Source organism: Adelges cooleyi, unplaced genomic scaffold (assembly GCF_023614345.1).
Source record: "Adelges cooleyi isolate 19-005CV unplaced genomic scaffold, UGA_ACOO_1.1 ACOO_flye_CR_arks_rails_tigmint_CR_PRNA_9, whole genome shotgun sequence".
Lineage (NCBI taxonomy): Eukaryota > Metazoa > Arthropoda > Insecta > Hemiptera > Adelgidae > Adelges > Adelges cooleyi.
Genome location: NW_026096579.1, coordinates 7,332,713 through 7,348,955, shown reverse-complemented (window position 1 = coordinate 7,348,955; position 16,243 = coordinate 7,332,713). Strand labels below are relative to the sequence as shown.

The following is a 16,243-nucleotide window of genomic DNA, read 5'->3' as shown; positions in this document are numbered from 1 at the left end:
GTTGTCAAATTGGCAAAAATATGGCCGCCGGTATTGTCCCGTAAAAATTACACGGCCGCCCGGCAGCCATTTTGCGGTCATCACGATTTATCGGCATACCTGTATTTTTTCTGGTAGCTCGATTTCACTTTACCTGAAACCTAATGTTCTTCGTAATCGTGTTATTTACTGACACGATAATTGATAAAATTTACTGACGTGCGCTTGAAAATGTTGATGTTAACAATTAAATTTTAATATATATTTTGCTATTTTTGTTGTGCGTTTTATGAGGTCGTGTAATGCTAATGTTTAAATAATATATTATTTTGTTGTCCGAGTTTTTGGTCGAAACCATATTTCGAAGTAAGTACAGCTCAGTTTTAAACTGTTGCAGCAAAATTACGATATTTCCATATTTTTAATTCAGTTTTATGTCATTGCTAATTTCTGTGTTCAGATCATGAGTTTAACAACAGCAGCTGCTGCTGCTAAAATAAAGAGCATTACGGCTGTAGCGGTCAGCGTCGGCGTAACATCTGGCGTGATCGTGCACGCCTTTCGTCAAAAAAAGCAATTTTATCCATCCGTTGTATACATATGCAAATCCAATCCGAGCATGGCGGTACGCATTCAGCTTAAAATATATTTAGTATGCTATATTGACATTAATTACGTGACTTTTGGTTTTTAGGTAATATACGTGCAAGCATTGGTAATGGTCTATTTGTTAGGCAAATTAGCTGGCAAGTTATTTTTTGGTACATTACGTGCAGCAGAAACTGAAGTAAAAATAATTATCTACTATCTTGACAACTTAATACGACTCAATGATAATAATTAAAATATTTTATGATTTAAATGTGACCTATTCGTAGGTTTTTTTTTCAAGTCGTATTATGTTATATTGGATATTCTACATTCGTAGAACATCATATAAATAAATGTTATAAATATGTTTGATTGTATATATGCAGCGGTTAATCGAAAAAGCTTGGTACGCCATCACAGAAACCTGTCTAGCGTTTACGATATTCAAAGACGATTTGAGCCCAAAATTTGTGGCGTTGTTTACTTTGCTGCTCTTCTTGAAATGTTTTCATTGGCTTGCCGAAGATCGAGTAGATTACGTAAGTGTACAATAATTAATGGAGTATCTATTTTATACTATTGTCTTATGTTCTGGTTTTTCACAGATGGAACGCACTCCCGTTATATCATACCTGTTTCATATCCGCATTTGGTGTAAGTAATCATAAAAATATTTGTAAAAAAAAAAATATATTTTTTATTGTTATTAATGTTGTTTTTATATTATAGTCTTGCTATCACTTTTGACAATAGCTGATATATATTTTGTACATGACGCGTACACTACAACTATTACTAAAGGACCATCCGTACAGTTAGTTTTCGGCTTTGAGTATGCATTACTTATTACTTTAGCCATGAATGCTGCAGTCAAATATATTTTGCACGCATTAGATGTGCACAGTGATACGTTTTGGGAAAACAAAGCTGTGCTCTTATTGTACTTGGAATTTTTCATTGGCAAGTATCTTTTTGTCTTGATTTTTATAACCCGAGGCTTTGATCCGAAATTATTTTATTCAGACTTAAGACAAGTTTTTGACCAAAATATAACATATCAAGTATCAGGTTTTTCAGAAGTTTTTTTCTATGTAGATCTTATTATTTGAACAAATATCCAAATAATTAATTCAATTTAATTTTTATTTGGACCAATTTGTTTAAATAAATGTATTATTTCAACTCTAAATAATTTTTATATTTAAATAATAGTTGAAATGCTATAGGTAATCAAATACATTTTTATTTAAAATAATGAGTTATGGGAAACATTCAAATAAAAGTATATTTCAAATGAAAAATTATTTTATGTGCTAAATAAATATCTATAAGAATTAATAATATAATAAATACTTTTAAAAAAAAAATGTTAAATAATATTTTTAAATAGTTAAATTGAAAATTACAAATTTTGTTTGAAATAGTTTAAATAATAATCAAATTTGTTAATCAAGTTTAGTCAAAAAAATTAACATCAAACTGACCAACTTGTGTAGCCTCACATTAACTCTTTGTTAACAATTTATATTGTTTTTTTTTCCTAGGGTTTTGTAAAGCTGTCATGTACGTAATATTCCTTGCCATCATGGTACGCACTTATACTATTCCGTTGTTTGCATTCAGACCGATGTATCACACATTAAGGTGACTATGATTTTTTACTATTTTGAAACCAACTGCAATATTTTTTACAAATATTCGTCAATGTTTTAAATAATATTTTCCCATTTTGATATTATTTTATGAAGGAATTTCAAAAAAGTGTTCCAAGACTTAGTGTTGTCTCGCAAAGCTATACATAACATGAACACACTGTATCCAGACGCTACCGCCGAGGATTTCCAAACGACAGAAAACGTTTGCATCATATGTCGTGAGGACATGACCGACACTGGTACATTAGATATTGCATTAACTTATCCAGAAAATAGTAGAATTTATCTAATTAGATAATTAAATTAAAGTTTTGTTTTGTAAAATATTTCGCTCCTCATTTTAGCGGCGAAAAAATTGCCTTGCAACCACATCTTTCATACGTCGTGTCTACGCAGCTGGTTCCAGAGACATCAAACTTGTCCTACATGTCGATTGGATATATTGCGCTCCACTCCTGCGCCTTCAGCAAATAACCCAGCGACTCCTCCGCCTAGACCCACGACGACAACGGACCCATCGGCCACTGCTGCATCTGGATCGACTGCTACAGCTAATGCAGACGATCATAACAATGCGGCATCATCATCATCTCAGTCTGCTAACACAGTGCCCGAATCTAGCACACAAAACTATGAACATTTACTTAGATCATTCCTAACAAATTCTGGCGCTAATAATAGTAATGGAGATACTGGAAGGCAACTACCAAACGAATTTTGGACTTCATTTACAAACCACACTCCGGCTGTTGCATTTAACTCAAGTAAAATTTTAATTTATCGTAATGTTTGATTCAATCATCTGTGACTTTTCGTAATTAACTACATTTTTTTTTTTTTTTATATATATAAAGACAGGTGCGTGGCTGAGTGAGATAAGGCGGCAGTGTAATAACACACTGTCGCTGGTTCGAATCTCGGCCACTGTTGGTTTGTTCCTCTGGACAGACGTCTGTCTAGGGGAAAAATAGTCACCTGTCTCTTGTAGTAAGCATTAGGTCAGACTTTCCCTTCCCCCAAATTAGTCAATATTCAAAAAAATTGTCAGTAGTAGACGTTGAAAACAGTTTATTAGTTAAAAATAGTCAGTTCTCTCTATTTATAGTACTTAAACTTACTTAAAAAAATTATTTACAGACAACCAGTCGTCCTCTGGAGCTGTACCGCCCTTCAATCCTCTACACATGCCGTTTATTGGTGGTAAGTATCAATGTTTTAATAATTTAAATTTGAACAGAATTAGTACTTGGCCATTACTTATACTTAACACATTGTGGACATTCGATCTAAGGAACTGAACAGCAATTTTAAAGGTATATGTGGTGTATCCAAGACAAAATAGAATTGTACAAGTTATCTCACAAACTCACCTACTACTTTTAACAGCATAATTTCTTTATCAATCATTTAAAAGGTCTAGAAATTGGTTTTAAAGATAAATATTCTGATTAATTATATGATAAAAATTATCAATATTTCATTCAAACAAATGACAAGTAGACCTAAGTAAGTGTCTAGAAGGAGGCAAAATTCTAAGGTCAGTTTTATTTTATTTTTTTAATTTTCAACAGTTGTTAAGATTTTACAATTAATTGAAATTGTTTTCCGACCAAAAAAAAAAGGTCTTTTGTGATAGCCGCTTTAGTTGAATGCTTCCTGTGTATGTACGCAACTGTAAAAATTTAAACGTAATAGTGTTTTCTCAGTGTATTGTTGTTAACTGTACAATCTTAGTTGTACCATCATAATAATTAGTAATAGTTGTATTTTAGTCTTCTAATTTTGGTCGAAACTTTCTTTTAGCTGCCGCCATTCAACCGCCGCCCGTGCCTGACAACCTCAGTGCCCTTTCTGATAAAGAATTACGAATTATGGAAGGAAACACTAGGGAAGCGTGTCTGGCCCGCCTCAAATACGTGACAGACATAAAAACCATGTTGGACGCGGCTATGGTTATGATGAACCATTATTCTTCAGCCTGTCTAATAGCCGGGTAAAGCTTATAAATAGCTGACAGATTATTATTTTTATGTTGAAGTTTGCTTGTGCACGTTTCTCATTTTACAACATTGAGTCGTAATTACACACTACGTAGAAAATCAATTAGGAATTGACAAAACGCTTGGTTTTTTTTGACAAATTTGCTTTTGTTACAATGGTACATTAATAATAGTTTAAATGTAAACCATATTTTAAAAACTATAGATTAAGTTTGGGTCGGGAAGGAAAGATTTAACCGTCAATAATAATAGTTTTCGGGCAGCTCGACAACTGCCGTCTGCCTGTAACATGTTCTGCCATCTAATGAAAGTTTTTTTTACTTGAGAAATGATATAGTTATTTTATTAATCAAAGTGGCAGTATGGCATTTTTTAATCATGTTAAAAACTGACGTGGTAATTATGTTGTAAATTTTGTAGAGTAAATAATGTACCTAGTACCAGTAGTAACGCTCAGAATCGAGAACAGCAAGCGTCAAAGCAAGACAGTCCGACAGAATGCAGTGCATCTACTAGCAGTAGTGATGGGTATGATCTATTACAGAAATTTATAAAATTTTTAAATTTTAAATGTTTATTATAGAGCAGTGATCTCCCCGGCTCTATTATGTCCCGACCTCACTGTACCGGTTTTTTTTTAAATTAACTTTACAATTATTCAAATTTATAGAGCTAAAACAAGTAGCGGTAGGGCTGTTGATTCTAAAAACGACGAAACCCAAGAAGAACCACCTGAAGAAACCGAACAGCAACGAATCATTCGACTAAAAAGACTCGAAAAATTCACCAATCCCACTTCGTAATTACCATGTTTTTACACAAGCCGAAATATGTATTTATTTTACTTTGGTATATTATATTCTAATGACAAATAATTCTATCTTCATCTTTTACTGTTTTTTTTTTCATGAGATATATATTTTTTTTTTGTCATAAGTTGTACAGGTGGTTCACAAAATATGTGGCTTAATTAAACTATTACATTATGCTGTGATTAAGGTTATTTTATTTTATGTTTTTTTTGTAAATATATTATTTATTAATTTTATTATTTACTTACATTTTCAATCGTTGTTTGAGATCATTATGATGCAAGTCATTTTATAATAATGAAAATATCATTTAAATAATAGTATTTTGTAACGAGAAATAGTAGTATTGTGGTAAAACAAGAACGGTGTTATTAATTATTATTGTTGTTTAAACAAAATATAAAAGCAAGCTGTTCATTATTTTTTTTTTTTTTAATTTGAGTTTCGGCTAAATTATATTATGTATAAAAAGCTTTTTTTGTTTTTCTTAAGGTTTATGTGTGAAATTATAAAAACATAAAATACATGTATAAATGTCTAATATTATTGTGTTATCGGCCTCCAGTGGTTGTGATTTTGACAAAGACGGGTAAAGTAACTTTCTATTTTTAAACTATTATTCGCAAGTCCATATAACTAGTTAAACACTAACTCAAGTTCAGATTTTGTTGTCAATAATTTAATAGTTACAAAAGTCTTAGAAGTGTAAAAAGAAACAATTGTGGTGTAGTTATCTATACAAATTAAAAAAAAAATACATTGTTTTTTTACTATTCTTTATATAAAATATTACAAAGAATAAAATAAAAGTTAATGGTATTGAAAAAAAGAAGGATTTGTTTATCAAAACGGATTAAAACATAATATTTTATTTTAATTCCGTTTTTAGGTTATTATACCAATCTAATTACTAATTAATAATATATTAAATAAAGATCGTTTTCGACAGTAACAAATAGTGATTTTCATCAATACCATTAAGAATCTTGATTTTAAAAATTCCTTATTTAATGGTTCAATATAAACAGTTTTTCACTGAATTTACATTCTTTTAAAATTTCATATGTTTCAATCGATCTTTTTTAAATACATCTATTTGTTGGATTTTCTTCGCTGAATCCAGATTAAAAAAACTATTCAAACAATAGAAATATAACTAATAATTTTATCCATTTTTATGTGGTTCCTGTTCACTGTGGAAGGCATACCTACTACAAAATTGTTATTAAATAATATATTCCTCGCTTAATAGTGGAAGAAAAAAGACATTTCTAACTTAATAATTTATGTAAAAATAAATAAAAAAAACGATAAATAAATTTGATGCACATAAACTGAATAATTGTCCGAATACGACACGTCAGAGTAAATTTTGTATGAGTCTTCCATTGAAAGAAATTAACAAGCAATATATACTTTATGATGGATAAGTATGGTGACCAGACGTACTCTTTTTAGTAGGACAGTTCTTTTTTTTGATGCATTGTCCTTTATAGTGTCATTTATCCTTATCAATAGTGTTAATGCATATAAATACAATATAAATATAATATAATGCTGGTTTTTACAAACTCCGATGAAAATTGCAATAAAATGTTTAAAACTTTAAAATCGGATACTAAGTTACTCTTTATTATGTTATTTTTATTGTACCTCTTTTATTGTGTTAAAATTAAATCTACATTTTGATCACGAAGGAAGCATATTAATAAAGTTTTGTACTTATAATTTTAATTTTATACTTGGTATTTTTACCTTTAAAAATTAATTTAAATATATATATATAAATACTTTCAATAATCATATACATTAGAATATTTCTTATAATTTCCAATGCATTAAGTTTCAAATTATTATAATGCAATTGTAATTTCAAATCATTTGAGTTTTTATAGCTGGTAATGGAAATATATATACCTAATAGAGTAATCAGATAACAAAAAAAAAATATATACAGATGGAGATGACCTATGGGATATGGCATAGGCTACTAAATGGGTAGAAAAGTATACACATTCGCCAATTATGATAGAGGAGAGGCTAGGTTTAAAAATGTACCTTTTTTTAGATTTTTATACCTGGTCATCATAAGTATAGGTAATATACCTACTACAAACTGATAACAAGCGGAAGTCACTGTGCAAGTGGAAGTATGACATAGATTTTTTGTCATTAGGAAAACAAAGTCACTTCAAAAGGAATATTTAACCCTTGATTGATCGTACATCAAAGAGGCCTATTAAGGACCCATTCAAAGGGTTCTGTTAGACCCCACGCGACCGAGTAAGGGTTAAGTGTGTGGTAATATTTGAGGGCGTTACTTCGCCAATCGCCTTTAGTATTTTTGAATTTTTTTTATTTATTCGGACCATCTTATTATATTTTAAGTGCCTATAATCGCCTGCTATGTCCTTTAGCATTAGCCATTTGGAGCTATAACAAGGAAAATACACTGTTGTAATTACGCGATGGAGTAAAGTGAAACAGAGTGCCGCACTTTGTGTCCAATAGCCGGTTGAACAGCTCACTTAAATACAAAATAAACTGTATGTATTTAAATTTATTAATAATTCGCAATTATTTTTGTAGACATTCTTGTCTCTCCATTCGAATTTGTACTGGAAATAATTTATAGTTTAAAATTATTTTTGATTTTTTTTGTCAATTTTCGGTTAGGATTAGGTTGTATATATTATTGTTTTTAACATCAATTTATTTATTATTATTATTTACTTGAGCAACGACCAATTCTTAAAACAAATTCAATGTGGAATTCGTGTACTTTATATTTTCTGGTTTTTCGAAAATGGGATTTTTTTTTTATAAGAAATAATGAAAAAATAGGCCATGATAGTCCTCGTCTTCACTTTCGCTGTAATGATTTTTTAAGAACGCCTTATATTTTAAACATTTATACTTTTTTTTTTTAACAATATAACAGTAAAATGTAAAATTGATTCTAGTAATTTCACAAAAAAATTAAATTACTAAATTATATGATAATCACTTATTACACACAAGTATAAGTTTAACTATTTAAACTATTACTAAATACAATAATACAAGGTGATCAACTTATCGTGAATCACTCAATATCTCTCCGAGTTTAATAAGAAATTACATTTTTTCTTCACATAGTGTTTTTATGCAATGTGATTTTCACCATTTTTTTTACCCCCCTCCCCCCAACACAGCAAACTTTGAAACTTAAATGGTAACAACGCATACATTTCAATAACTTTTTAAAATGAGATTAATATACTTAAAATTTTGACTGGTCGAAAACCAGTTTTGGATAACTATTTTTGAAGTATCAAGGCAGGAGGAAGGGAGTGAAATATTATTTTTATCTGTGCGTATTTCCCAACCACACTTCCCCTAACTTAAACTCGTTTAACTTTAAAAATAGTTTTCCAAAACTGGTTATCGACCAGTCAAAGTTTTTAGTATGTTATTCTCTATTAAAAAAATTAATGAAGTGTATGCGTTACCATTTAAGTTTCAAAAGTTACTACCAAAAAAACTAAGTTGGGAAGGGAATAAAAACAAAAAAAAATTGTGAGAAATTGAGATCGCACTGTATAAAAACACAATGAAAAAAAAATTTTAAATTATTTATTAAACCCAGTGAGATATTGAGTTGTTCACATTTTATAATTGTAATTGTGCTATTTTTCTTTAATATAATATATTTTTATTGTTAAGTATTATTTGGTTCGAATCAATAAAGTTTAAACGCTAACGTCAAATAATTCGTTTAAAAATCGTTTTTGTAACATAATAATACAGTAAAATAATGGTATACACAATAATTAATAACACTGATATGTAAAACTGTTTCCAGTAATTTCATAAAAAAATTTATTAAATATAATGGGTTCGGTTTTAGTATGAAATTACTTATTACTAAATTATACAATAATGATACAATGGTTTTATTTCAGGCACAAAAGAAACCATGGTGGATTTATCGAATGGTAGAAAGGAAGCAGTGATTGACAACGGACTCATAAAACGGTTATGTTTATTCGTGTGGTTTATTAAACAATGGCCAAAAATTAGTTTCATTTTAGTCATATACTCAATCATAATACTTTTGTTCAGCTTTGTTGGTCTCTCATACAAATATAAAAAAAATCATAATACCGACAGTTACAGGTTAAGTCAAATAGTAACGATTTATATTTTAGGTTTTGTAGCTATACAAAAAAGTGTTGCAGTAATATCAGAAAGGCTAATAACATTTTGAACATATTAGATATCTCATGTACTGATTCTTTGTTGGTTCAGCAAGATCGATTGGATAATGAAACTATATTGAGGTTCAAAAAACTAATTGCAACGTTTTTTTATTATTGGATACTGATTTTTTCCACCGTACTTTCATGGATTGTTTTTCCAATTCTTTATAATTATTATACAATTTCTAAAAACGATTCGAATAGCTCAACAGCTATAAATGCCATTAATTTTTACTATCCGGTTTCTGACATCCTACAACAGATATTTTTATTTAATATATATAATTGAGGTCTCGTTTTTAATTTTCATTACATTCTACACTTTTATTTATGATATATTTTATTGCTCACTTTGTTTGGCGATAACCATCCAATATAAAATTATAGTATCCGATATTATGAAATTTGGTCGTGGCAGTAACAAAACGAGTAAGTGGTATAATTATTTACATATCAAATATCAATAGTTAACTTTGTATGCTAATGTCAAATGTTTTACTACTCTCTATTTACAATATTTTTTAAAATACAATGGTTCGGTGCTGTTCTCTGTACCACATTTCGAAGTCTATTAACAAACAGCTAACCTATGATTTATATTCTATTTTCGTTTTAAATTAAATTTACCTTTTTAATATTGTTTGTATAGATGGCGAAGTTTATGAGGATTTGATAACTACAATTTCATATTGCCAAAAAGTGTATTTGTAAGCTTATATTTATTACGTCTTGTCTAAAAATAGTGTTAATACCTAATATATTATATTTTATAAGTATCTTGTTTAATATGTTTTTAGACACATGAGAGAATTTTGTTCCGCATTTCGTTTCAGTACATTTGTAAATATTGGTTCTTATTCTGGTGCACTCATACCATGTGCATGTAACATCGCATTGGTATTATATCATTTCATTTTTATCCTATATTAGTTTCAGATTTTTAATTTATGTCCTTTTAGTTTTTTTGTTTTTTTTTATGTAGAAAATGTAGAATCACCCATAATGAACCCTTAAAACGTGTCCTAATCGGACTTACCTGAACTTGGCCCACGCCCCACCACCATTGTTTGATCTTATCGAAAATACTATACTAAAAGTTTGCAAGTAGTTGATTTATAACCATGGTAACCATTGCCATAAGCTTAATAACTTTGGTAACCATGGTAATGGTTATAATTATCATGGTTACTATGGTTATGGTTACCCTGGTTTCTATGGTCATAAATTAACTTGATTCACTAACTTAATTAATTTAAAACTATTATATTAGCATATTGTGTTAGGTATTTAGTTTGCAAGTCTAACAAATGTAATCAAAACTATATTAAAATATAATACTCTTACTATTTAATTTGCACATTTTATGGACATACAGATTCTAAAATACAACTTGCAAATTAAATAATTAGGTGTATTATATTTTTTACAATATAATATTCTTTTAAAATTACTTTGAATATATTTAGTTGCTTTTCAAATTATAATACTAAAATTGTTTTTTTTTTCAATTTACTAAACTAAAAGTATAGCTTTTTATGTTATAGGAAGATTTCAAACACATTTTGTGGACTTGCTACTTTTGAAACTCGACTTGTAATAATAGGATTGAGTTTGATGCTTTTTAAAGCATTCTAAGTCCCAGCTCGTTAAGGGCCAGTTTTTTTGCTTGCACCGTGGCCGCTTCTACATTGAACAATACACATTATCGTTTATCTATTCTATATAAAATCAATGATACTGCTACCGAAAAATCTGGAATGATTTATATGACAATAATACGAATTTGCTAATTTTTTTCAGGTACCTACTTGTAACTCATCCTGTTAATTTTTTTGGACTGCTGCAATTCGTTGCCACTTACATCAGCCTCGTTGGGCAGTTATTTATTTATCTGTATTTTTCGGATCTTATGAACGATGCGGTAATACAGGTTATATTATATAAACGTCCTATAATGAATAAACAATTTTCATTGGGTTTAGAGAGATGGTTTAAACTTTGGATTATACAGTTGTAACTGGACAGCACTGGAGATTCGATGTAAAAAATTACTGCTGCTCGCGATGGCGATGAATAATGCGAATCAGTTGAAAATTAGAGCTACACCTACAAAAGTAATCGATTTGAAATTATTTTTGTGTGTAAGTTTTCCGAGCATGTTGTATTATTCATAAGCATAGATTGGTGAAGTTTTTCCAAATTTATTGCAAAAGAAAAAGAGTACCAATCTCGTTGATTGGCGAATAAATTAACTGATTACATAAGCCAGTATAAATATGTTCTCTGCTAATTTGTTTTATATGGATACATAAATACAGATTATTGTTACGGATTTATTATAGTTATAATAAAATATGTTTTCTAGGTTTTACATACATCATATTCAGTAGCAAATATTATGGTGGACATGAAGTTATTGAATACGGATTAACAAACGTGCGTTTTTGAAATTGAAGATTGGCTGATAGAGAAAAATCACTATTCACAATCTAGGTGTTTGGAAATCACTTAATTTTAGTTATTAAATAAAAATCACGCAAAAAAAGTTATTAAACAATTAAAATAGGAAATATAAGATTGTAACATTATGTTAATATAACTATGTGTTTGCTGTATGCCGTCATAATCAATGAAATGTACATGATAATATTGAGATTTTGAAAGCAAATTTGGAATTTATAAAATTGTCAACTATATAAGTGGAATATTTTCATGGCATACATACATTTAAGTTTTAACATTGAATATCATTCTGTTTGAAGTTTTGCATTGTCTGGTTTAAAATCGGGTTGGTCCGTGACGTGGTCGAAGCAAAAACCAAATTCGGTCAATTGAACGGTCACGTATTCGATGTAAGAATCCATTCTTCCTAAATAATACTCGTAGCTGTATGTTGTGGGTTCTCGTGCCTCGCGCTCGTTCTCGACTTCTTGTAAAACGATCCGTTCGTATTCTGGTATGCATTTATCGATCAAAAAGTCGTGCGACGAACGGATAAGATCGTTTAACGACTCGATGTAGGTCGATTCCTTGGCACAAACTTCCACTACACTTCGCCGCGTGAGAAAATCATAGATCTTCGAAACGGTGCCGTAAAACAGTTCTAAATCGGTAGGGTCTTTGACATGATGTCGGACGTACGTCAATGCTCGCATCAGCTCCAACATTGTGTACGAACCTTTGCGGAGACAATCAGCGAGTCGATTCCAACAGGTGCTAGTGGTACCATGTCCGTGGACCGACAAAGCGTTACACTCCTCGATTACAGCAAACGCCAACGAGAGAAACCAATTTATTAGTAGCCCGTAGTTGCATCCCATCATCACGGGTATCATTTGCACCTTCTTAGGAACTCCCGGTCTAGCACGTCGGTTCAGTAAACGGTCTCGTACATCCTCCCAATGTTTTCCATCGGCGACTTTAGCAAACCACAAATTTTCCCAAAGTTCTTCTCTGTAAAAACTTTTCGACAGGTCGTTTTGTTGTGGTGTCGCCTTTGGCGGTTCACCTGCGCCGCTTACCTTCGATCCATTTGGTATGTGTGTAACGACGAACCCAATTAAAATCGAAACTATCAAATGGCTGTACATTGTTAGTCGTTTTGGATTTAAGATTTAAAACTGTATCGAAGAGTACTGTGCGACTTGTGCGATGTACACTAAAAACTAGAATGCCTTCGAATATTTTATACCTGTACAATTTTTACTGTGTAGCTGACAACTGAACAATGCAAAACACAAAATCGTTTACCTCGAACATATGCTCAACGTCGTACATGATAAATTATTGAAAATGTTTAGACATTTAAATCCAACGTTTTCTTAGTCGAATTTATTAGTTTTGATTAATGAGTCTTAATTTGAAGATTTAAATATAGATTTAAATATACGTCAGTGACACGTGTATTTGAAAACATATTAATTGCAAACCAACAATTGATTTTGGTAAATTTTAAACTTTCGAAGGTGTTGTAAGGCATTGCTTTTTTTAATTATTTGTTTTCATTGTTTGATTGTGATAAAAATACACAATATAGATATTAGACACACATGTTTTTTGTACTATATGGAAAAGTGAACGGATTAAATTTTGTATTTTAAACACGTTTTCGTACTTAAAAATAAATATGTATTGAAACACGAGTAACACAATATAAATAGTACATTTTCAATAAAATCTTAAACCTAAACGGTCCAGATTGTACAACAATTTAATCATTTTAATTGCGTTTGCCTTTACAAAAGTAGAAAATGTAACAGGAGAATGTGTGGTTTAAATATATCGCCCACGAAGGAGGTTTTATAGACATTAGATTATAAACGACTGTAAGTCATTTATTTAATCCACAGACTGGAATCGGGCAAATGAAAAAGATGCAATTGGTTCCCATGATGATGGGATGGAACTACGGGGTAAGATTTAATTGGATTCTATGGTCGCAGGTTTGTGTTATTGACAAGTGTAATTATTTGTCACAACAGCAAGATGCAACTACACTAACTATTATGTCAACAGAGTTCGGTAAAATTCATCTGGGTCCAGTACTGTCAATCCGACAATAGAATGGATGTGCGACAATTTGCCCATTACCTTTAACATAGTACGATACCTCTGTAACATATAGATAAAAACATAATAACATAAATCGAAAACGATTAAAACCGATTAAATATCTCACCCCGTAAATCGTAATTGCATTCCATTATCATATGGACATTTGCAATTTGTTCTTAGCCCCGGTTCTGGACTTGAGCTGGTGTTTGGTTTGCCTATACCTTTCTTCGTTGTATGAGTGCAAGGACGAACGAAATTTTAAAATTGTTGTACATTCTAAATTGTTTAGATTTAAGATATATAATTTGAAAAGTGTAATCTATAACAAATACTAGAAACTATTTTTGTCGTGATACGAATAAGATTAATAAATTTATCGACCGACAACTTAGACAAACATAAAAATTATCAAAATATAGGTATTGTTCAGTAAGTTGCTGAACTGTTGATGTACAATAATTAAGTCGCTTACGAAAGTAAAAAATATAAAAAAAACATTGTACATTAATAATTCTAGTATAAATGTAAAAATTATTTATCTAAATATTACGTCTTACGTTAAATTAATCACCCTGTACTTTGCTATAGTTGAACTACATATTTCATACCCATTATCTCAAAACACTGCCGTTTCTCCACAATTTGACCGGCTAAGGTAGTAGACTAATTAAAAGGTACTGTAATGGGAAAAAGTAACTGAAATGGAGTTTGTAAAATATTCGAAGCTGTAAAATATTCGCTTATGAGCGCTTTCATTCAAAAAACAACCGCTAGATCGCGCCACACGCACATAATTTCTATGGTAACGTTCAGCATGATGCACGCACAGCTTTTCTTAATGACCCCCGCCAAAAGACATATCCATTTCAAAAAATCACATAATTTTTTGTGTTCCGTATAAAAATGTTAATTATTATCAAATTATTGTTGAATCACAATAATTCGGCATGTTCCGTATTGGACAATAAATTAATTAATTTAAAAAAAGTGGCCAACATTTTTGCTTTTATAAATGTACATTTTTTTAAATAAAAAAGTGGGCATGACCTCCGCTGCACTGAAGTACATGAGTATATGTATTTTTCTTAATATACATGTATAGGACTGGTACTTTTGGTATTTATCTAATCTCTTATCTTTTATCTAGTATCTCTATTATCTTATCTCTTGTCTCTAGTACCTTATCTCTAATATTATATAATTATATACTCGGTAACGTTCAGCCACCCTCGCTGCAGCCGCCCCCGCCACCGTTGACGGCGGACGGCCTAGGCGTAAACGCTGCCGCCACCGACGCCGCCCGACGAGTCACGATGCTGGCCGAAGACCGTAACGCCGGCGAGTGTGACATCCAGCGTTACGTTTCGGGCAAATTTTTAGAATGACCCCCAACCATTTTTGACACATACATGTCAAAAAAATAATATTTTTAATAACTTATTTTCATTTAGTATTTTGTTATTTTAATACTTAAATCATGTTTTTTTATAATGTACACGATATTTAAATTCTTCAAATTGTTTATGTAAAGCATACTATTAACCATTTATAACGCTTACAACATATATTTATCATGGGTAAATAATTAATAATTCATTTGTTCATAACTTGTAGTTTAAACAAGTATTGGTTTGTCGCAAGGGTATTTAGATTATTTAGAACAGCTCTATAGAACTAAAACTAACTCTTAAGTATACGCTCTATAGAAAATAAAAACCCACGGACAAACAATGGCAACGATGAATTATTTTACCAAAATTAAAACATAATTTTTATATTAAAATACAGTTTTGGCTATTATTAAATGATGTTTTATTAAATCATTGAAATATTTTTTAATAAAAAAACAAAGAAAAATGTGTTTTATAAATGACCTTATAATTTTAAATATAGTTAACATGGTATAATGAAATAAGCATAGTAAAATTTATAAATCCGGTAGCTAATTGTATGTATAAACAAAAAAAAAAACATTAAAACATTACCCGATCTGACACCTTGACTATTCTAATATTATGTATTATTGGTGCAATAGCTTTGTTTCAGTAGAAATTAACGGTTAAACAAAAATACAATGTTTTGATAGCCACAGCGCAGTTTATGATAATAGATTCGGTTCAATGGAGAGTTCTAATTGAAACCCAGGCTGGTCAAATGATTGCTTACGAACTGGACGTGGAACCTCATTTTTTCTAGATAATATTCATAGTCCAAACTGTTGGGAGCTCGTACACACCGTTCGCTCATTATTTGCTCTAAAAGGACCGGTTGGAAATCCGGATGACAATTGGCGAACAAATATCTGAACAAGGCAATTGTGTGGCTGTTTAACTGTTCGCCGTATGTTAATCCATATTGTGTTCCGGCAAAATTGTCCACTGTGCTACACTGTCTGAGGTAATTGTTGATAG

The 16,243-nt window shown here is 30.5% G+C and overlaps 1 protein-coding gene across 2 annotated transcripts; it reads left to right on the top strand.

The window, feature by feature from the left end:
• Nucleotides 1-188: 188 nt before the first annotated feature.
• On the top strand, nucleotides 189-5,415 carry LOC126847073 (E3 ubiquitin-protein ligase synoviolin B). Of its 2 annotated transcripts, none has more exons than XM_050587098.1 (13): nucleotides 189-345; nucleotides 440-604; nucleotides 674-766; nucleotides 957-1,109; nucleotides 1,176-1,224; nucleotides 1,300-1,530; nucleotides 2,115-2,214; nucleotides 2,319-2,464; nucleotides 2,570-2,989; nucleotides 3,363-3,425; nucleotides 4,029-4,218; nucleotides 4,646-4,753; nucleotides 4,896-5,415. In XM_050587098.1, the coding sequence occupies exons 2-13, from the start codon at nucleotides 443-445 to the stop codon at nucleotides 5,026-5,028; spliced, it is 1,848 nt and encodes a 615-aa protein (XP_050443055.1). In that variant the 5' UTR covers nucleotides 189-345; nucleotides 440-442; the 3' UTR covers nucleotides 5,029-5,415. The 2 variants fall into 2 exon arrangements, with proteins under 2 accessions (XP_050443055.1, XP_050443056.1); XM_050587099.1 differs by having other exon boundaries at nucleotides 410-604.
• The last annotated feature ends 10,828 nt before the right edge of the window (nucleotides 5,416-16,243 follow it).